General features: G+C 37.3%; 1 protein-coding gene across 4 annotated transcripts in view; it reads right to left on the bottom strand.

Moving 5' to 3' along the window:
- The window catches only part of LOC150096338 (cell division cycle and apoptosis regulator protein 1-like), a 557,664-nt gene that overhangs the window by 378,910 nt on the left and 154,795 nt on the right, over positions 1-23,959 (bottom strand). For all 4 annotated transcript variants that reach the window (XM_090408838.1, XM_090408841.1, XM_090408840.1 and 1 more), the window contains exon 8: positions 6,140-6,380. In XM_090408838.1, the coding sequence (XP_090264964.1) occupies positions 6,140-6,380 (241 nt within the window). The remainder of the gene's footprint in view (positions 1-6,139; positions 6,381-23,959) is intronic.

The following is a 23,959-nucleotide window of genomic DNA, read 5'->3' as shown; positions in this document are numbered from 1 at the left end:
AAACAAAGTTTGCGCCTGAAAGTATCTTCAGGACTGGGTTAAGGTGGTACACACCAAGGCAACTCGTTGCAAAGGTGGAGCAAGCTACCAATACTCCTATCCTAGTATCTCCTATAATGCAAAACACATCTCCTTGCGGATATGTCTATTGTTATGCATTAAGGGAAGGGCCACTACCCAGACCGGTTTCGACCTTTATTGAGGTCTCTTCAGTGGGAGCCAGGCCCAAGTAGAGATATCAGGCAGAAGCATTTGCAGGTCATCTCCACCTATAGGAATTGCCAATTGGTGTGCCACCCTTTTTTAATAAATTACTCTGGATTTAGAGAAAGATGTTGAAAGTTTATTTTCCACTTGGTTAGAGTATAATAAATTTAGTTTAATCCTTTATCCAAGTGTGAGCAAACAAAGTTTGCGCCTGAAAGTATCTTCAGGACTGGGTTAAGGTGGTACACACCAAGGCAACTCGTTGCAAAGGTGGAGCAAGCTACCAACACTCCTATCCTAGTATCTCCTATAATGCAAAACACATCTCCTTGCGGATATGTCTATTGTTATGCATTAAGGGAAGGGCCACTACCCAGACCGGTTTCGACCTTTATTGAGGTCTCTTCAGTGGGAGCCAGGCCCAAGTAGAGATATCAGGCAGAAGCATTTGCAGGTCATCTCCACCTATAGGAATTGCCAATTGGTGTGCCACCCTTTTTTAATAAATTACTCTGGATTTAGAGAAAGATGTTGAAAGTTTATTTTCCACTTGGTTAGAGTATAATAAATTTAGTTTAATCCTTTATCCAAGTGTGAGCAAACAAAGTTTGCGCCTGAAAGTATCTTCAGGACTGGGTTAAGGTGGTACACACCAAGGCAACTCGTTGCAAAGGTGGAGCAAGCTACCAACACTCCTATCCTAGTATCTCCTATAATGCAAAACACATCTCCTTGCGGATATGTCTATTGTTATGCATTAAGGGAAGGGCCACTACCCAGACCGGTTTCGACCTTTATTGAGGTCTCTTCAGTGGGAGCCAGGCCCAAGTAGAGATATCAGGCAGAAGCATTTGCAGGTCATCTCCACCTATAGGAATTGCCAATTGGTGTGCCACCCTTTTTTAATAAATTACTCTGGATTTAGAGAAAGATGTTGAAAGTTTATTTTCCTGGGTAGTCTGGGTAGTGGCCCTTCTGGGTAGTGGCCCTTCCCTTAATGCATAACAATAGACATATCCGCAAGGAGATGTGTTTTGCATTATAGGAGATACTAGGATAGGAGTGTTGGTAGCTTGCTCCACCTTTGCAACGAGTTGCCTTGGTGTGTACCACCTTAACCCAGTCCTGAAGATACTTTCAGGCGCAAACTTTGTTTGCTCACACTTGGATAAAGGATTAAACTAAATTTATTATACTCTAACCAAGTGGAAAATAAACTTTCAACATCTTTCTCTAAATCCAGAGTAATTTATTAAAAAAGGGTGGCACACCAATTGGCAATTCCTATAGGTGGAGATGACCTGCAAATGCTTCTGCCTGATATCTCTACTTGGGCCTGGCTCCCACTGAAGAGACCTCAATAAAGGTCGAAACCGGTCTGGGTAGTGGCCCTCCCCTTAATGCATAACAATAGACATATCCGCAAGGAGATGTGTTTTGCATTATAGGAGATACTAGGATAGGAGTGTTGGTAGCTTGCTCCACCTTTGCAACGAGTTGCCTTGGTGTGTACCACCTTAACCCAGTCCTGAAGATACTTTCAGGCGCAAACTTTGTTTGCTCACACTTGGATAAAGGATTAAACTAAATTTATTATACTCTAACCAAGTGGAAAATAAACTTTCAACATCTTTCTCTAAATCCAGAGTAATTTATTAAAAAAGGGTGGCACACCAATTGGCAATTCCTATAGGTGGAGATGACCTGCAAATGCTTCTGCCTGATATCTCTACTTGGGCCTGGCTCCCACTGAAGAGACCTCAATAAAGGTCGAAACCGGTCTGGGTAGTGGCCCTTCCCTTAATGCATAACAATAGACATATCCGCAAGGAGATGTGTTTTGCATTATAGGAGATACTAGGATAGGAGTGTTGGTAGCTTGCTCCACCTTTGCAACGAGTTGCCTTGGTGTGTACCACCTTAACCCAGTCCTGAAGATACTTTCAGGCGCAAACTTTGTTTGCTCACACTTGGATAAAGGATTAAACTAAATTTATTATACTCTAACCAAGTGGAAAATAAACTTTCAACATCTTTCTCTAAATCCAGAGTAATTTATTAAAAAAGGGTGGCACACCAATTGGCAATTCCTATAGGTGGAGATGACCTGCAAATGCTTCTGCCTGATATCTCTACTTGGGCCTGGCTCCCACTGAAGAGACCTCAATAAAGGTCGAAACCGGTCTGGGTAGTGGCCCTTCCCTTAATGCATAACAATAGACATATCCGCAAGGAGATGTGTTTTGCATTATAGGAGATACTAGGATAGGAGTGTTGGTAGCTTGCTCCACCTTTGCAACGAGTTGCCTTGGTGTGTACCACCTTAACCCAGTCCTGAAGATACTTTCAGGCGCAAACTTTGTTTGCTCACACTTGGATAAAGGATTAAACTAAATTTATTATGAAAAGAAGGGAATGCAAGAAAGATGTTAAAAATCAAAGTTGAACAGCTTTCAGTGGTGAACTGTAGACTAAAATGCACAAACATTATTCAATGAAAAATGAAAGAGTGTGAAAATAAGAACCAAACCTTGGAGATTCAGTGGGAATCCCTGAAGAAAACACAGACTGATTCAGCCAAAGAAGGCATGTGGTGAACTAATCTGCAAAGACAGAAAAATCAGAACTTCATAGTGAACTCAAGAAGTTAAAGAGTCAATCAGAGAAAAGAAGAAAGCAATATTGAAAGTTTCTTCCAAGTAAGTCAGCTTGCGGTCTTAGAGAATACAGAGAAAAATGTATGAAAGCAAAGCGCTGTGTAAAACTAGCTAAAGAAACAAAAAAAAAAAAAAAGGAAGGGGGCAGAATAAATATCAAGAAGTGTCAAAATATTCTGGATGCAGCTGAAAAAGATCAGAATTGGTGGACAGAGTACTGCAAAAGAAATCAGAAATGATCAAAGTGGCATGAAAACTGAAGATAAAAATATTCTAGATGATGTCTAGAGTAATAACTTTGAAAAATTGCTAAAATGAAACAAGCAGGGACAGCATGGAGGTAGAAACCACTCAAAAGGAATACATATAAGTATTTGAAGCAGAAAAAGCCATCAAAAACCTGAATTGTGGAAAGGCAGCTTGATGATATTTGACCAGAAATGCTAAAATATGAGATATAAAAGTTTAACAGTGATTACGTTGCATAATTCAGAAGTCCAGGTCAGAGGGTCAAATTCCACATGATTGGAATAGATTGCTCATAGTAATCATTTATAAAAAGGGAAATAAAACTAAATGTGAAAATTATGAGGAATTCTCTCTCTTTACTGAGTGTTCCTGATAAAATTTGTGCATGTATACTTGAGAAATAGCTAAGAAACATTGTGGAGGGGAAGCTTGGAGAAGAACAAGCTGGGTTCGGTCCAAACAGAGGTTGTCAGGATCAGATTTCCACTTTAAGACAAACAGATAAGCCATCACGTGAATATAACAAGGATCTATATTTAAGTATTGTAGATTTGAAAAATGCATATGACAAGGTGGCAAGAGGAAGGCTGTTCAAAATGCTTCAGTTATATATGGTGTAAATGGACATTTTATCAAGCAGTACTGAAGTTTAAGTCGGCAGTTAGAATTGAAGGAGGTACAGGAAAATTCTTTAGTGTTAAATCAGGTGTGACACAAGGGTGTACATTATCCCCACTATTATTCATCATCTATATGGAACACATTATGAAGGAAAGTGGTATTAAACCTTACATCAAAACTGCATTTCAGCTCTTTAACTTTATGCAGATGTTACACTTCTAAATAAATCCAGTACAAGACTGCAGCATTTCCAGAATAAACTGAATAACTGTGCTAATAAACTTGCTAATGAACAAGTAAAACATTTCAGCTACTTAGGCATGATTTTTACTGAAGATGGTAAATTAATTATAGAAATAGACAACAGAATCAGCAAAGCTGGTATGGTGGGACATCAATTGAATAAATTCATATGGAATAAGAGAGAAATTAGTCGGAACACTAAATTAGCTGTATACAAGACAGTGTTCAAACCAGTTTTAACTTATGGATCTGAGAGCTGGGTCAGAAGTAAAACACTTGACCAAAGACTAGAGACCGCAGATATGAGAGTCCTGAGAAAGATTATAGGCATGAACAGATGGCATCAATGGCAATATCATATTAAAAACGAGGATATTATGAAAGAACTTGATATTGTCAGCATCCAGGAATGCGTTAGCAGAGCTAATCTCAGATGGTATGGTCACCTAAACAGAATGGGAAAGGAAAGATTAGTAAAACAAGTGTTCTCTGCCAGGTTGGCAGCAAAACGACCCAGAGGAAGACCAAGATATAGGTGGATTGATACGGTACAAAGTGCCTTAGACGATAGAAATATAAGATCTGATAATGTTGGAGTCTTGACAAGTAACAGACTGATTTGGAGGATAATTGTAGATAGGAAGTTAGTAATGATATAATTTTTTCATGTAGTACTATCATATCCTGTACACCCCTTGTGGGTACATCGCAGGAATTTGATGATGATGATGATGATGAAAATCAACATTAAAAAGACTAAGACAATGAAAATAGGCAGAAACATTGAAACATCGACTGCATCCTGAATGGAGAACCTATAGAACAAGTACAAAATTTCAGCTATTTCGACACAATTCTTAGTGAAGATAGCAAATTCAATTTGAAAATAGACAGCAGAATTAATAAAACTGGTTTGGTATGGCTGAATAAATTTATATGAAATAAGATAGAAATTATTCAAGGCAGTGTTCAAGATAATTTTAACTTATGAATTTTACAGCTGGGTTAGAAATAAAACTCTTGATCAGACTGGAGAGACCACAGAGTTCTGAGAAAGATTAGAGAAGCGAACAGATGGTATCAATAGCAGTATCACATTAAAAATGAGGATATTAGGAAAGAACTTGACATTGTCAGGACAATGTCTCCTGCCTGGACATTGATCATTGAATATCAGGACACTGACTTGACATTATTACATTAAAAATGAGGATATTAGGAAAGAACTTGACATTGTCAGGTTCTTTCCTAATTTCCTAATATCCTCATGTGGTATAGCCACTTGAATGGGAGAAGAAAGGTTAACACTCTGCCAGGAAAAGACCTAGAGGAAGACCAGGATCTAGGTGGACTGATACAGTAAAAAGTGCCTTACAAGAGAGAAATCTAAGAACTGATAATATTGGAGTTTTAACAAATAAAATATTAATTTTGAGGAAGATTGTCAATAGAAAATTAGTAATGATATAACTTTTTCATGAAGTACTATCATAATATTATCTCCATCACATGAGGGTATACGTTAGGAATTTGTTCATGATTATGATGAAATCCAGTAACATTTACTATAACTTTCTTTTTTTTTTTGCTATTTAATTGTGTTCTTATATTCCATTTATTTATTTATTCGTATGGAGTTTCCTCCCCCGTTCCTATCGGGGCGAGTTGAGCCCCCTCATGGGGGGGTTAAGTTTTTATGGCTGTAGATCCGTGTGTGTTCACGGGGCCAGTTTGCCTGCTTGCAGGATGAAAAACACCAGATAAACTGGCAGAAAAAACCCTACTGCCCGTGCCCAAGACTGGCTAACTTGGCTATGGCTGAGGAAGATCCTCAAATTCCTCACGTCTTTGACGGGAATCGAACCTCGGACACTCCTTTCCCCAGTCATATGGTTGCGAAATGCACAGCCACTAGGCTAACCACGCAGACTTATATTCCATTAGAATAACATATCAAGTTGATTGTTACACAGGCCTGCAAAAGATCTGGCTAATTTTTATTTGTGTTATATCAAAGGTGCATTTATTCTAAACTAGTTTTCATTTAGCACAAATTTTGAAAGTGCATGTAATGCTGAAGAAGAGGTTTTCATATTGAAAAGTTTAAAATATATGAATTCTGAACCTCCAAGAGGAGTACCTGATGACTATATACAACATACCTATTGCATCAAGTGTAGAAATTTCCTGACTTACTGGCCACCGTCCTGGAGGAGGCACTCCAGCATACTGGGCAGGTACCGCTCCTGGAATAGAAACCATGCTGGCACTGATAGAGGGACTAACAGTAAGCCCAACTGATGCTGCTGATACTACAACTGCTGCTGATGGTACTGCTGATCCTAAGCTCACAGCAGCACCACTCAGTGTTGCCCTACTATTGTTTGTGGGTTGTACATTTAACTGAAATAAAAGAAAAGAGAAAACATTAAACTTAATATACATGAAACAATTAGTGAAAATTATTATTAAAATAAAAACTAAGTCAGATATCAAAGGAAGCCTATCTCTATAAAATACTGCTATAAATTTGCAGAGTTCAGATTATTTATTTCACCTTTCATATCAACACCATCATTAGGTGTGTGCATGTATGTGCAGGGTTAGTTAATTATATATATATATATATATATATATATATATATATATATATATATATATATATATATATATACACACATGTAAATTTTTTAAATATCTGTCCCACATATGAGAGGTTTCAGAATCTAGATAGGGAATAGGAGAGAAGAAACCTGATATTCTTGAATAGTTGGAGGCTGTAGTTGTTGAGGATCACTTCATGAAGAAAACTTCCGCAGAACAGACACAGATAGAATGAACTGTAGAAGAATGTTGGGCAGCCAATGCTCATATTATAACAGGCTTAGCAGAAGTGATGGAATAACATATGTTGGGTTTATGGAAGAGTATCCATGGAAAACCTGTAGAAAAGACACAAGGCAGAAATGAAACTGACTATTGGCGAGAGCCAGTGAAGTGAGTGTCTCTGAAAGAAGGATCACTGATCAGCTGAACTGTCTGTCCTCTTATAGAGAGCACGAAGAATTTTTAAGGAATGTACAGGGGTAGTGAATGAAGAGATGAAATATAGCATCTTGAACAGAAAGAAAGTCAAGTTTTCTAGAGGTTGAGGAAGCTACTCATACGATGTCACTGTGATTTCATCTGGCAATGCGAATTTGATCAGCGGTTAGGAAAGGTGAACCAAGATTGTTTTTGTTTTTTTTATCAGAAAATAAGGCAGAACTAAGTTTTGGGCATCATCAATAACAACTATGCGTAATCCCTAATCCCACAGAAGAATGAGTTTGGATTTAGGAGTCCTGTATTTAAGACCTTAGCTCTCAAGGATCTTGAAATTTCCAATGACTATATACTGCAAAGTTTGTCAAATGAATGAAAAAATGGCATACCAGTAAAACTATGGATAACTTAGAGGTCAGTGAGAATGTTGATGTCATTAAGATGGCTGAAAAAGATGGAAGAGAGTGCCATCCACTATGACATATGGTGAACATCCAAGGTGAGCAACAATGACTTACTCATTCATAGTTAAGAATTTATGGAGACACAACACACGTTAAAATAATTACTTTACTTAATATTAGGAAAGTAAGAAATAACTTACCCAACTACATTATTATACACACAAACATTATTGACTCTCGACTGAACATAACCATGTGCACGATTAGCGGGACCCTGAAATCCACCCCTCTGTCATGGCTACCAGTGCTTTCCAACAGAGCCCCAATAAATATATGAAGGCAGGCAGGCTTCACTAAAACTAGAAAAAATCACAAATAACTCCCTATTGCCTCTTCGCTCAACCTTTATAAATCCTTCTAGAATCCATATAAAGTCAAGGTCCCATTTTAATACATAACCAGAGCCTTTTCTGGTCCAGTACCTTCAATTCACAACATGTGGAATCAACAATGGGCTATGAACCTGCCAAACAAATGGCCTCTCGTGAAAGATCACTGCAGTCATCAGCCTGCCTTCATCTTTCCTAGAAGGCTATGGAAAACTATCAACAGAATCAGGGCAGATGAAGTATCTCCTACATAAATAGAATATGGCAAATAGCCCTTCCTATGACTGCACCCATATTCTACAGACTATCAAACATATCATCAGTGACTGCTCTCTTTGCCGTTTCCATGGTGATCTGCAGAAGATACATGACACATCAAAGGAGGCTATAAAGTGGCTTTCAACATTGGACATTGAACTATAGTTTAACTCTGCCATAAGAATACATACCCAACAACACTGTAGTTATTTATGGACCTACATGTGGACCAACAGTAAGTGTTGGTCCACATGTAGGTCCATAAATAACTACAGTGTATGAATTTAATATCAGATTATTTTACATTTTAAAAATTTTTTTATGATGGTGATTCAGAAAAAAATAAATAAATAAATAAAAAGGAAAGGAAAGATAAGTTTTGGCATTATTATTATTATTATATATATATATATATATATATATATATATATATATATATATATATATATATATATATATATATATATATAATAATATATATATATAATGCATTATATCTTGTAATTAGTAATTTCTTTAGTAACGTTTTGTGTAAAAGAAATCTTTGTATAGTTACAGCCACTTGTAAATCAGATTATTTACAAGTTTCAATGATGATATTATTATGATAGAAAAGAAAATTTGTTTTTCAATAAATTCTGCATCTTAAAATAAGGAACTAAATTAATTGGCTTAATTTTATGATAAGCATCAACTGATCACTAACTATTTTCTGATCTCTCTGATCTTCTCTGCAGTTTGACAAAGATATTCAATATGCTCATTACATTCTCCACTGAAATTCTGTCAAGTATGTGCTAAATTAAGCACCACTGTAGTGCAATTAGAAGGGTGATGGTACATTGCACCCTTCAATCGGAAAAGGCCCAAGCTCAATTCTCATCATGATGAGAGGAATCTTTGTATGGGCTTTTTCAGTTGAAAGTGACTTAGCTAATCTCATACGGAGGCAGCAGAGTTTTCTTTCTCCTGGAAATCCAGGTTTTTCATCTCGTATACAGCCAAATCAGCAATTAGAACACATGCAATTTACAGACAAAATATACTGTTGGTGGCAGTGATGAGCAGTAGAAGGTATTGGTGGTGATTGTGTGTAGTGGGAGAATTGTTTGTATCGAAGTGGATAGAGTACTCTCTCACGATGAGTCCTTGGACTACTAGTAGGAGTTACATAATAAGTATTACTATTATTACGGGCAACTCCAGGGAGTCATTGGACTCATCGAGGGAGGCCCCAAATCATATTCATCACAACTATTTGACATTCATACAGTATCTATCATACCTCGCCTTAAACTCATTCACTGTCACAGCATCCACCACAGACTCAGGGAGCGCATTCCACTCATTCACTACTCTAAAAGTAAAGAACCCAGCTCTAACACCTTTACTAACCACACTTTTGCCCAGTTTCCATGGATGTCTCCTAGTCCTCCCACAACCAGCTCTGTTCTCAAAAATATCTTCTGAATCAATTTTATAGAAACCCTTCAGTAATTTGAATGTCTCAATCATATCTCCCCTCCTCTGCCTATCAACCAATTTTTGCAACCCACAAATCCTCAACCTGTTCTCATACGGTTCATTCCACAGACCTGCTATCATCTTGGTCACTCGCCTCTGGATCCAATCCACCTCCTCCCCATCAAGAAGAAACCTAGGTGACCAAATCTGAGCACAGTAGTCTAGATGGGGTCTTATCAAGGCTCGATACAGAGGAACAATAACCTGCTTGTCTCTGCTTGTCATCGTATTCTTCAGCAACCAAGTGATTTGATGAGCTGTTTAGGTCACTTTTGCAATGTGTCCCCTAAATTTCAATTCCTTATCTACCAACACTCCTAAATCTCGTGCCTCATCAATTTCCTGGAGCACGGTTCCACCAATGCAGTAAACTGCCGCCAATCTTTTCACCCCAAAATGCATAACCTTACATTTTGCCACATTAAACTGACATCCATTCTCCTTAGCCCAGACCTCCAATCTATCCAAATCATCCTGCAAAATTTTGACGTCATCTGCATTCACTATTGCCCTACCCAACTTCGCATCATCCGCAAACAAATGAACTGTTCCTCTCAGATCATTTCCTATATCATTTATGAACAAATTAAACAGCAGTGGTCCAAGAACAGATCCTTGTGGCACACCACTAGTCACAGGCCGTCTTGTGGACTCTACTCCCGAGTAAACCACTCTCTGATATCTCTCCGTCAACCACCCTCCTACCCATCTCACCAACCCTATGTCCATTCCCATATGCTGCAATTTACTGATTAGAATTCCATGTGGAATCCTGTCAAAGGCCTTGGCAAGGTCCAGTAGAATCACCGTAAACCCATTACCCTTATCCAGTTCAGCCGTCACTGTGTTATAATAAGTGAGCAAGTTACTGAGGCATGACCTACCCTTCACAAAACCATGCTGTCCCCGATACAGTATCCCATTTTCTTCTATCCAATCTTGTATTTTCCTCTTGACTATTTTCTCTAAGACCTTGACAATGATTCCTGATATGCTAATCGGTCGGTAATTTACTACAGCAGTCTTGGAACCACCTTTATGCAGTGGAACTATTTTCCCCTCTTTCCACCCGCTCAGGACTAACCCAGACCCGAGACTCAAATTAAACAAAATGGTCAAGGGTACTGACAATTCTTTAGCTGCTTCTCGTACAACACGAGCTGGTATACCATCCAATCCCACAGATGTATTGACATTGAGGTTATGCAATAGACTACTCACCTCCACTTCATTAACCACAATTCCCATATAATCTACTGGTTTATTCGTTTCTGCAATGTCACCACCTGGATGATATACTTTTGCAAAGTGCTCACTCAGTAACTCAACTATCTCAACTGATTCAGTTACCTCCCTACCATCGGCATTCTTTAAAATCAATCTGCCATGTACATTTTTCCTTTTACTTGCTACATATCTAAAAAACTGTTTAGGATTCTCTTTAGCCTGCATGGCCAATGTTCTTTCGTAATCCATTTTTGCTTTTCTTACCACACTCGTCACCCTTCTGGCCTGTGCTTTATACCGTTCATGTGCCTGCTGGTCACCCTTCTCCTTAAATTCCCTCCATAGTTGTTTCTTTTTTTGCAACTCAAGCTTAATGGTGTTATTCATCCATTTAACCCCTACTTGATTTATTATTCGGACTCTAGGTATACAGTCAGCCATTGCTTCTTGCAAGCACTTCTTAACTACCTCCCATGCACTATCAACTTCTAGTCCTTGCAGTTGTACATGCCATGGCACTGAACCAATCAAACTCCTAAGCTTGTCATACTTTCCAGCCCGATAATTCCACATGTACCCTGTCTTAATTGAAAATTCTACACCTTTAGCCACCTCCCAAGTTAAGACCCTATGATCACTCTCACCGATTGGTGGCAATGTGGTCACATTTGTTACAGCCAAATCCTCAGATGTAATTACTAGGTCAAGTACTCTCTGACCCCTAGTATTTTCCATTACATGCTGTCGCAGATAGTTATCCCTTAATAACCGCATAAAATCCAGTTCCTTCCTCCCGTGTGTCCTCTCCTCACTCCAATCAATGCGACCATAGTTGAAATCTCCCATAATAATCACCCTCCTTCCACCCATTTCTTCTATTTGCTTGTGCATACTGTCACCACCATCTTTTCCATCACCTGGTCTATAGCAGCACCCAATTGTATATTTAGTTCTGCTAGCCACAATCTCACACCAAATGGCCTCAAATGTGCTCTTTTCTCTATCCTGCAATTCAACTTCTATTCTCCTTGGCTGGAGCTCATCAGCTATCATCAACAATACTCCTCCCCCCATTTTATTCTCTCTGTCATTCCTGAACACACTATACCCATCACATTCAATCCCACTAGTTATATCATCTACAGTCAGCCATGTTTCACTAATACCTATAACCTGTGGTCTGGAAGTGCCAACCATGGCCAAAAACTCTTCCTTCTTGTTCCTAATACTCCTAGTATTAGTGTACATGAATTTAAGACCCCCATTAGCCCCAACCCTACCTTGATGCCTTATATTAACTATCCCACTCTGATTTGTTGTCCTTATTTGCTCTGGCATATTATATTCATTCTTACATTCAACTGCCTCCATAAGGACTGTATCTCTACTCCCCCCCCTAACAAATCTAGTTTCCCTGAATTTGCACATCCACTACATTCAGCAACACTTTCTCAAGTCTTCTTACACCGTAACCATTCAAATGCAAGCCATCCATCTTATATAGATCCTTTCGCCCATCAAACTCACTCCACACATCCACAAATTCCACACCACTCGTCATACATAACCCACGCATAAAGTCATTTGCAATTATAGCCCTCCTTTTAAACATTTCACTGTCATACCGTGGCAAAAGACTAATCATTCTAACTCTCTCACTCTTTTCTTTTGCTACCTCAAACAATTCATTCAGGTCTTCTATCATTTCCATTTTATCTCCTTTCAAATCATTCGTACCTGCCACAACAATCATTTCTTTCACCCTTTCCTTTTGCTCTCTAATAGACGCAGTTACGTCCTTTATGGTCGCACCAGGTTGGTATGATTTTGTCAAATCCTCTACTAACACACCTCGTACTAACGAGTCTCCATACAGCACTCTATCCTTCATTTTGTTCATGTTCACATTCATACGTCTATTTTTCCTGTCATACCTTTTATTATTGGTTGATTCATTCAGTCTACTTTTGTTCATGCACTCTAGCTGCTGTGTTTGCTCTTTCTATCGCACTATTCAACAACGCGATCTCACTCAATGCATCTATCTCATCTTTTTTGTTCTCTGAGAAACCATTTATACTATCATTCACACTTTCTACATTCACACTCTCACAATTTTCATGTACAACCTTGCCGTTTCTTGTCATATCCCTGTTTCCTTCATTCTGAAGGTTGACAAAAATATCACACTCACAATCCGAAATACACTTCAATTCCGCATTCTCCCTGCATTTTCTACACACATTCAATCCTTTATTATCATCTAACCACACTCCGACTGCACTCCGCAAAGCGTACATTTCACAGCTAGTACACTGACTCATTTCTTTTATGCTACCGTTCTTTGATAACGATGGCGAACCTTCATTACTGGCCGCCATTTTCCTTCGCACAGGTGCCATTCTTATCTGTGACGTGTTTTGTCAAATTATACCCTAATCTTTAATAATTATTCAATTAATAAATAAGAGGAAAAAAAGTACAAACATCAGAACATTTAAGTACTAAATATAATTAAATAAAATGAAATATAACTAAATACAGTAACTTAGCTTCGTTTTGTCTTCCACCGTTACGCGTTCGATTCCGACGGTACCAAAATATATTATATCGCGACAGCAACTAACTTCCAAAAAACAACCACATAATGTTTAAACAATTCACCATTCCCAACACATACATACTAATCTTCTAATCAGTGGCTATAACTATGCAATATTTAAAAAAACATAACAAAAAATAAAGATTTCTTAAATTTTCTCACTCATTTTCTTATGCAGAATTAAAACTTAAATTTTAACCAATCATATCAGTGAACATTTTTTGTCAGAGGTATGCCAGAGTAGATTATTAACCAGTTTTTCTTTTGTCAGTTAATAATAATAGTTAATATTTATTATTATTATTATTATTAGCAACTCCAAGGAATCCTTAGACTCATTAAGAGAGGCCCTAATCATCATCAAGAACTATTCAGCATTCGCACGGTATCTATCATACTTTGCTTTGAACCCATTCACAGTCATGGCACCTACAACAGACTCTGGCAGCTTATTCCACTCATTCACCACTCTCCAAGTAAAAAACATAGTTCTAACACACTGCTAACCACACTCTTGTTCAGTTTCCATGGATGACCCCTAGTTCTCCCACCACCACCACCAGACCTGTTCTAGGAAATTTCCTCTGAATTAATCTTGTAAAAATCCCTCAGTAATTTTAATGTCTCAATCATATCACCTCTTTCCTGCCTATCAACCAATTTCTGTAACCCACAATCTTCAACCTGTTCTCATAAGGTTCATTCACAGACCAGCTGCCATCTTGGTCACTTGCCTCTGGATCCTCTCCCCATTAAGAAGAAACCCTGGTGCCCAGATCTGGGCACAGTAGTCAAGATGGGGTCTTATCAAGGCTTGATAAAGAGGAACAATAATATGCTTGTCTCTGCTCATCAAAGTATTCTTCAGTAACCAAGTGATCTGATGAGCTGATTTAGCCACTTTTGCTATGTGCCCCCTAAACTTCAACTTCCTATCCACCAACACTCCCAAATCTCTGGCTTTGTCAATTTCCTGGAGTAGAGTTCCACCAATGTAGTATACTGCTGCTAATCTTTTCACCCCAAAATGCATAACCTTACACTTTGCCACATTAAACTGACATCCATTCTCCTTTGCCCAGTCTGTCAATCTATCCAAATCATCCTGCAAAATTTTGACATCATGTGTATTCACTATTGCTCTACCCAAATTTGCCTCATTAGCAAATAAATGAATAGTTCCTCTCAGATCCTTTCCTATATCATTAATGAACAAATTAAATAACAGTGGCCCAAGAACAGAAAACCCTGCAGCACACCACTAGTCATAGGCCTTCTTTTGGACTCTACTCCTGAATAAACAACCCTCTGATATTTCTCCATCAACCAACCTCCCATCCATCTCATCAACCTTATATTCACACTCATGTGCTGCAGTTTACTGATTAGAATTCCATGTGGTACCCTGTCAAAGGCCTTAGCAAAATCCAGAAGTATCACTGTAAACCCATTTCCCTTATCCAGTTCAGCCATCACTGTATTATAAAATGTAAACAAGTTACTGAGGCATGATCTGTCATTCACAAAACCATGCTGACCCCCCCCCATACAGTATCCCATTTCCATCTATCCATTCCTGTATTTTGTTCTTGACTAATTTCTCCAATATCCTGACAATGACTCCTGATATGTTGATCAGGTTGATAATTTGCAACAGCAGTCTTGGAGCCCCCCTTTATGCAATGGAACTATTTTCCCCTCTTTCCACCCCTTCGGGACTAACCCAGAGCTGAGACTTAAATTAAACAATATGGTCAAGGGCACCGACAATTCCTTTGTCACTTCACGTAAGACTTGAGCTGGTATACCATCGAATCCCACAGATGTGTTCACATTAAGGTTCTGTAATATACTATTCACCTCAATTCCTGCAATATCACCACTGCCTGGATGATATAATTTTGCAAAGTATATCTCTTAGTAATTCTACTATTTCGACTGATTCAGTTACCTCCCTACCATCGGCATTCATTAAAATCATTCTGCTGTATACGTTTTTTTCTTTTACTTGCAGCATATCGAAAGAACTGTTTGGGATTCTCTTTAGCTTGCGTTGTTAATTTTCTTTCATAATCTGCTTTTGCTTTTCTTACCACACTAGTTACCCTTCTGGCCTGTGCTTTGTACTGTTCATGTGCCTGCAGGTCACTTTTCTCCTTAAATTCCCTCCACAAGTGTTGCTTTTTTTTAGCTCGAGCTTAATGGTGTTATTCATCCATTTAACTGCCACTTGATTTACTCTCTGGACTCTAGGTATGCAATCAGCCATTACCGTCCTCAAACACTCCTTTACCACTTCCCATGCACTATCAACATCCAGCCCTTGCAGTTTTACATGCCATGGCACTGATCCAAGCAATCTCCTAAGCTTGTCATACTTACCAGCCCGGTAATTCCACATATATCCTGTTAAGACAGAAAACTGGTAGCAACATCGCCATATTCATTATAGTCAAATTCTCAGATGCAATTACTAGATCAAGCACTCTCAACCCCCCCCCCCTAGTATATTCCATCACATGGTGTCTCAGGTAGTTATCCCTTAGTAACTGCAGAAAATCCATTTCCTTCCTCCCGTGTGTCCTCTCCTCCTCCTTCCAATCAATGCTACCATAGTTGAAATCCTCCATAATAATTACCTGTCCTCCACTCATTGAGTCTATTTGCCTATGCATACTATCTCCATCAACTATTCCATTGCATGGTCTATAGCAGCACCCAACTGAATATTTTGTTCTGCTGGCCTCAATCAAACAGCAGATAGCCTCAAATGGCACTCTTTGGCTACAGTTCATCAACAACATTCCACCCCCCATTCTTTTCTCTCTGTCTTTCCTTAACACACTATACCCTTCAAATTCTATCCCACTAACTATATCATCTTCTGTTAGCCATGTCTCACTAATGCCAATGACCTGTGGCCAGGAAGAGCCAACCAAGGCCGAAAATTCCTCCTTCTTGTTCCTAATACTCCTGGCATTAGTGTACATAAAGAACAATCCACCCCTATCTTGGCGCCTTATACTAACCATCCCATTCTGGTTTGTTATCCTTCATACTAACTCAGGCATATTATACACATTCTTACACTCAACTGCTTCACTGATGCCTGCATATCCACTCAACAGCCCCCCCCCACAAAAAAAGCTTTAGTTTCCCTGATTCCGCACATCCACTTTCACTTCGTTCAGCAACAATTTTTCCAGTCTCCAAACACCAAATCCATTCAGATGCAAACCATCCTTCTTGTATAAGTCCTTTCACCCATCAAACTAACTCCACACATCCACAAACTCCATAACACTCCTCCTGTATAACCTACACGTAGAGTTATTCGCAATTATGGCCCTCCTTCTCAACTGTACTCTGTCATACTCAGACATATATATAGATTGGAGGATGTTATGAGAACACACAAACAAAAGCAGTTAATTCCAAATTTAATAAACACTGTTTTTTCCTCTCTCAACAGTGGTCATTGAAATCTAATTAAATATCTCAAGCCTGTTTTTCTTTGAAACCAAAAATATAATTTGTGCAGAACAGTTCTTGAATAAGAACAGATTTCTTCTTTCATGTTTCCTTAATGTATCATAACATAAAGATAATATTAAACTTCCCTTTTTCTTCAACAAACTCACTATCTTAACTCTGTCATTCATTTCTTTTGCTACCTCTAGTAATTCTTTCAAGTCCTCTCTTATAGCAAACTTTTCACCTTTTAAATCATTCATTCTGGCATATGCTGGGATATTATAAAAATAAGTAACCAAAACATTGAGATTGAGTGAACAAAGTAAATTCAAGTTATTATCTTTATTTACAAACAAATAATATTAGTGTAAATTATGGCAATGCACAAGTGTAACAGCATGTGTGGGTGTTCTTCAAGCATTTATATATATATAGAGCATTTGTTCTGCAAGCACTATAAACAAATCTGCATTATAACTAAAACATATTCTGAATAGAAAAGGGCTCACAAACTTTACATCAAACATAAAGAAGATACATATCACACAAATTTCTTCCTATTTATTCTTTTCAAGATTGGAGGATTTTATGAGAGCACACAAACAAAAGCAGTTAATTCCAAATTTAATAAACACTGTTTTTTTCTCTCTCAAGGTCATTGAAATCTAATTAAATATATCATACCTGTTTTTCTTTGAAAACAAAAAAATAATTTGTGCAGAACATTTCTTGAATAAGAACACATTTCTTCTTTCATGTTTCCTTAATGTATCAATTCCTTTTCTGTTTTAGTGAAACATAAAGATAATAAACTTCTCTTTTTCTTCAGAAACTTTTTTCCTTATCCCTGCACACACAAAATAAGTTCTGTCTGTTGAAAACAAGCAACTATAGATTCTGTGAATAAGGAACACTACAGCTAAACAATTGAGGAATGGGAAAAAATTGTCTAGACCAACAAATCCTGGCTGTAAATGTTGCATGAATCAACAGAACATATATCAACAAAACACTCCAGTTGAACATCTATTGGATGTTTGATTGCCATAGTCTACTAGAATGCCAACCAGACATAACCTTGCATGGTGACAATTTACCATATGAATCACAAAAGTTACAAAAGCATGGAGCATTCAGAAATAGTTCCAATAGTAATGCAGTGAAGTCCAACCAAAGCCCTACAGGCAATGTTATGCTAAAAAGAGAAATTCAGTGTAGCAAACTCTTGATGTTTAGAGGAGAAAACACATGTCTAGGGATAATATTTAACTAAATTTATTTAGCCATTAAATAAATGTGCCTGCATGCAGGCACACCAGCATGAAGGTAAGCATGGACTAAGTGTAAAAAGGCATGATCCTACAGTCCTAATTGGTGTAGTGATGGGATCTTGCTGAAAGTCTCAAGATCGTGATTTCCCAGATTTCTGGTAAGATGAGGGAGCTGAGCTTGTTTAGATTTGAAGAACAGTACAGTGCTGTGATGGATTCTAGAAATATTCTCTCAGATTTATATTTGCTTCTAGATAAAAGAAACATGTTTTCTCACTGGATCTAGTGATCTGTATTCATTGCGTGATCTACCAACCCAGAATTGTTGTAGTATAGATTATGGGCATAGTTTCTGTGTTCTTCCAATTTGCCAAAAGTATGTTAGTTTGGAGGAGCAAGGGAGAGACAACAGGATATAGACACCAACATCCTGTAGACATCAGGATGATCTGGATGAGAGGGAGAATCTTTTCAGAAAAGGATATCTAATTTTTTGTATGGTTTAAAGAAGGACCTGTATGTTATACTTTTTTTTAAGAATTTATGCAATTTTTTCTGAAATATATATGTGCATGCACACAATTCAATGTAATAATGAGCTAAAGGTGCAACTTAACTGATTTTGATGAGTAAAACTAGTGCTATCATACTACATACCACATATGCAGAAACAGTGTGCAAGCAATGGATGTAAGGGATGACAGTAGTAGATCTTTTGTATTCTGAATTTGGGTGGGGGGGGAGGTTGGTGATAGGTGGAGAATTCTATTGATTTTGTGAAAGGGGAAGCCATTGACTAAAAACGGTCCCACATGTAACTGATTCCAGTGGAGAAGCCAGGATGGCCAGAACAGATAGTTCTATCTCAGTATGTTAAATTTTGGTAACATCATATTGCTGAGAGGGATATGTGATAGATGTACCTTCCAGTGTGAGAAAGTTTTCTGTAGGCAGAAAAGGATCCAATGGGTAGCTAGGTGATCAGGGCAGCAATAAAGGGCAGACAGTTATTTTGATTTTGCTTCTATGGTGAAACAGATCATCAGGTGTTGGCTATTGAGGTGTGCTAAAAATGTTTCTAGTCATGTGACCAAACAAAAAATGTCCTAATGTAGCATAGCATGGATTTGAGACAGAGTAGAGTTTAGGGCTATATTTTCAGAATGTTTCATGAATGGGCTGATGAGTGCATGGGGGGGGGGGGGCATATCTGTGCCTTCATTCTGCTTGCAGGTTTTTCCCTGCAAAGTAAAATAACCAGAGTGCATGGTAAAATGGATGATATGTCAGGGGAAAAGAGAAAATAGAATCTGAAAGAGTTCTATGGTTTCTTTCAGGCATTCATATTGGATATAGCAAACCCTAGAACCTTTTCAGATTCTCTTTCTCATGATATATCATCCTTGTTCACTTTTACCATATCAGAATCTTTGAGATCATCCCTGACAAGCAAAATTTGAACTGCACAGATTTAACATGGAAGTAAGTGTGAGGAATTAAATAACAAATTATATAGTTTTTTTTAAACTATATAATTTGTTATTTAATGGAACTCTAGTTACATATAGATGTTATTTTATGGATTTCTTTTCTTTCTTTTGATTTAGCTGACTGATTTTATGGACACCCTTTTTTCCTAGTTAGTTCATCAAAATATAATCCCTTATATTTCTGGTATCTCTGAACCTATTGGTAGAACTGTGAAGAAGTATCAGCTCATTCCCTCATATTTTCCTATCAACAAAATTTCTCATCTGTTACCACCTACATAAGATAAACTGTCACCTCTATTGTTAGCTGGTGTTTACCAAATTCCCCATGAATGTAATTTGACATACTTTGGGCAGAGAGGCCATTCTGTATAAAAAAGAGAATTAATGAACATTAGTATTACACTGAATATGTGAAACCTCAAAAGTCTGGTCTGGCACAGCATAGTGTTGACATTAAACACAGTATCTGGTGGGATGAAGCTCCTCTTCTCCATAGAAGCAGTTTTAAATATGAACACTTTTTTAAAGAAAGTGGCAAAGCTCCTTTACATCGGCCTAACCTTAATCAGAACAATCGTCTCTCTCAAAAGTTGTGGAGATTCTTGTTTTATGTAAACATCAAAAACAGTTTTAATATTATTTATTAATATATTAATATCTAGCTCACAGCAACAATCAGTTTACTGTTTTAAAATGGTTGATTGTTGTACCGTGTATTCCTATTCTTTGATTAGCTTGTTTCTACACACTGATGATGTACTGTAATTTTCAGTATGAAATATCTGTACTTTCATTCAAGTTAATTACTGTGGTTATCATGTAATTTGTCATTTAATTGTACTCTAAATAGCTAAATTGCATTTACTTGTTCTGTAGGTTACCATCGAGAAAATGTGATATTTTATCTTTCCTTATTTTCATAGTATTTGTCTTAATAACGTGATTTTCATATTAAATTTGTTACAGCATTTCTTTTCAATTTATGGTGAATCAACTGGTCTCTTATAGCTGGGTACATAAGACCATCTTGCAAAACAGAATGACTAGCCTGAGAATATGTGGAATTGATAGACAAGTCACATGCTATACACATCAAATTAGACATCTATTAGAGCATTCATTAGGTTTATATTAAGATAAGTTATTTAGCCTGTGATCAGTCATTTAGCCAAATGCCTCAGGGAAAGTTGGAGGTGACATCAGTTTGCAGAAAATATATTTAACATCAGTTGCAGAGAGTAATGAATTGAGCTTCAGCTTCCAGTTTTGATATCAGATTTCACTTTTCTCACAATATGATCCATATAAATAATACCATCGATGGATAAAAACTTGACTTATACATGATTTTACGTCAGTCCATCCATCTGTACATCCTTCAACTCTAAAATTGTTGACTCACAGCTTAAGTTTAAGCTATACTTTGTTCTGTATAAAAAGTATTAGTGCATTAGACAGTTTTTTTGCTTGTCATTTTATTGTATATCTAATTTTTCCATTCTTCGGATAAATTAAAAATCTAAATCTGCAACAGTGCCCTGAATCCAGTTTGTTTCTCAAATTCAACTAATTTTTCTTAGCCTGTTTCTGAAGTGTGCTTAGACAGGACTTGTCTGACATATGGAATTTGAAATTTCCACATTTAGTTTTATAATTTTTTAGCAACAAGACATGCCTATCAAGACATCCCAGCTTTGCTTATGCTGTTGTCTATTAGCATGTTTAATTTATTATATCTACTAAAATTATGCCTAAATAGCTTAAATGTGTTACTTGCAGCTAATGTTTTAGTGTTCATGCCTATTTTCTTAAAATTTGTCTTTTTAGTGCCAATTATCATGCCAAATTTATTGCAGCAGATTATTCTGTTTAGTTGAGAAATCCTGCAAACTTGTACTGGATTTATTTAATAGTATGGCATCATCAGCATAAAGAGGTAAGATTAACATCTCCTTTGAATATTGGGTCTAATTTCACTTTCCTTCTTAATGTGATTCATATAGATGAAGTGGAAACAGAGTGCACCCTGGTCTTACATCTGATTTTAAATAAAACCATCTTCCTGTACCTCCTTTAATTCTAACTGCTGACTTACATCTTAAAAGCAGACTGTGTATTACTTAATATCCTGTTTACACTATATAATTGTAGTGTTTTGAACAATTTTCTCTTGGTACCTTGTCACATGCCTTTTCCAGATCTACAAAACTTGTTACATTCCCATGATTTCTCAACTGTTTGTCTTAAAGTGATCCTGACAACCCACATCTGATCCTGACAACCCACCATCTGGCCAGAATATCTAGCTCCCTTTTTTTGTTTGTCTTAACACAATTTTTCTTTGTCAGTTCCCAAGTATATTTGTATAAACTGAATTAACTGCTATCAGCATAATGATCTAATACAAATTGTTCAACTTTCCAGACAGCCAACTAACGCTGATGCTCATCATTCTCTTAACAGCCTGGAACTTTTCTCAAACAGCCCTTCCTCAAATATGCCATTAATGTTAGCTCTCCTCGTGGCAACCCTAACCTTATTCGTGTTTCTTTTTCTGTAAGTTGTCTTTCTTCCAGCTGATCTCAGCCTTATATTCTATGGTACAGCAATGGTGCCAAATGGGATTATGTTTGAGATTTACATCTCTTCCAGTCTGATTATTGCTTTCAATCTCCATATTCAAGTACTTGCTTTGATCAAATAACTGAAACTCTTCTTTCTTGAATGTATGCTTTTATTTCCCACATCACTCAAAATCTTTGACCGCTATCCAAGTCCTGGTTCTCCAACAAATGTATCGCAACAGTCCAAAAACAGAAGTTTAACATACATTCAGTACCTCAAATTAAAAACTTATCCCTCAGCTTACACTACAGCATATAGCAACCGTAAAAAAAAATTTTTTAAATAATAAAATAAATAATAAAAAAAAATCCAAAGCAAGACTTTGTACTTAAGCTTGTGCCCTTCTATGTTTCTGTCTCTCTCATCCTGATAGAACAATAGTAATGTCTAATGTCTCCTGATGATAAGGCAGATATCTTGGCATCAGTCTTTTCTTCCAACTCTTATTTAGATGACCAAGGAAAATTTCCTCACTCCATTCCCCACACTACCTATAGTGTGCCTTCTGATCTTTTGCCAGAAGGCCATCAAAAACATACTCAGTAGCCTTGATATTAATAATTCTCCTGGCCCAAATAGTATCCCTCAAGTTATACTAAAATTTTTTTCACCATAGTTAATACCTAGTCTATATATGCAGTTATATTCATCTGGCATCTGTCCAACAACAGAGAAACCATGATATGACTTTATTTAACCTTTCTCTACAAAGGGAAATAAAAGTCAACATTCAAATCACTACTCTACTGATCTCATTTCAGTAAAATATTGAAAGAGGTCATTAATGGCCGACTACTTAACTACTTTGATTCTCGTAGACAGTCTTATATGTTGGTTATGCATTACTAAATCACTTAAGGAATTGAGCAACGTAGATACGAATATAAATTAAATTATACTTTAATAAATATTTCTGATATTTCGGCAACGTCACGTGGCCATCCTCAAAAGGAACTTATAAAAAAAGGCACGTGCATGTAGACAATGAAGAGAATGAAGAGATGAAACTATTGTTCTCCTAAAAGTCCTGACAGTGCCCTCTAGCGAGCTAATTAGGTGTTCTTGGCCGTTGGGCTGAAGGTCTGCTGATGTAAGCCTCCCAAATTTGGGGCAGTCGCATACAAGACTATTTATGGAATCAGCCTCAGCCCTAAGAAACTCTCCAAACCTCAACAAATTTGATTGTATGCGACTGCCCCAAATTTGGGAGGCTTACATCAGCAGACCTTCAGCCCAACGGCCAAGAACATCTAATTAGCTAGAGGGCACCGTCAGGACTTTTAGGAGAACAATAGCTTCATCTCTTCATTCTCAGTTACTGTGTTGTATTGCCTACATGCACGTGCCTTTTTTTGTAAGTTCCTTTTGAAAATGGCAATGTGATTTAGTAAAACTTAACTACTTTGACAATCACTTAATTAGTGATCACCAATGTAAATTTCACCACTCTTGTTCCACAGCAGATCTCCTAGCTAACCTTACTGAACTTTGGAAACAAGCCATGAAATGTTTTGTCAAATTCATATGGTCACTTTTTACATTTCATAGGCCTTTTGACTACCTATTCTTTGTGAACGTATTGCCAGCTTCTTCTCTAGTCATTTGTTGCATGTTATACTGGATGGTTTTCTCTCATCATATTTCTCCATTGATGCTGGAGTACCCCATGT

Source organism: Typopeltis vanoorti, chromosome 19, assembly GCF_054136105.1.
Source record: "Typopeltis vanoorti isolate ZY-2024b chromosome 19, IOZ_Tvanoo_1.0, whole genome shotgun sequence".
Taxonomy (NCBI): Eukaryota; Metazoa; Arthropoda; class Arachnida; order Uropygi; family Thelyphonidae; genus Typopeltis; species Typopeltis vanoorti.
This window is presented reverse-complemented; position numbering and strand designations above follow the sequence as displayed.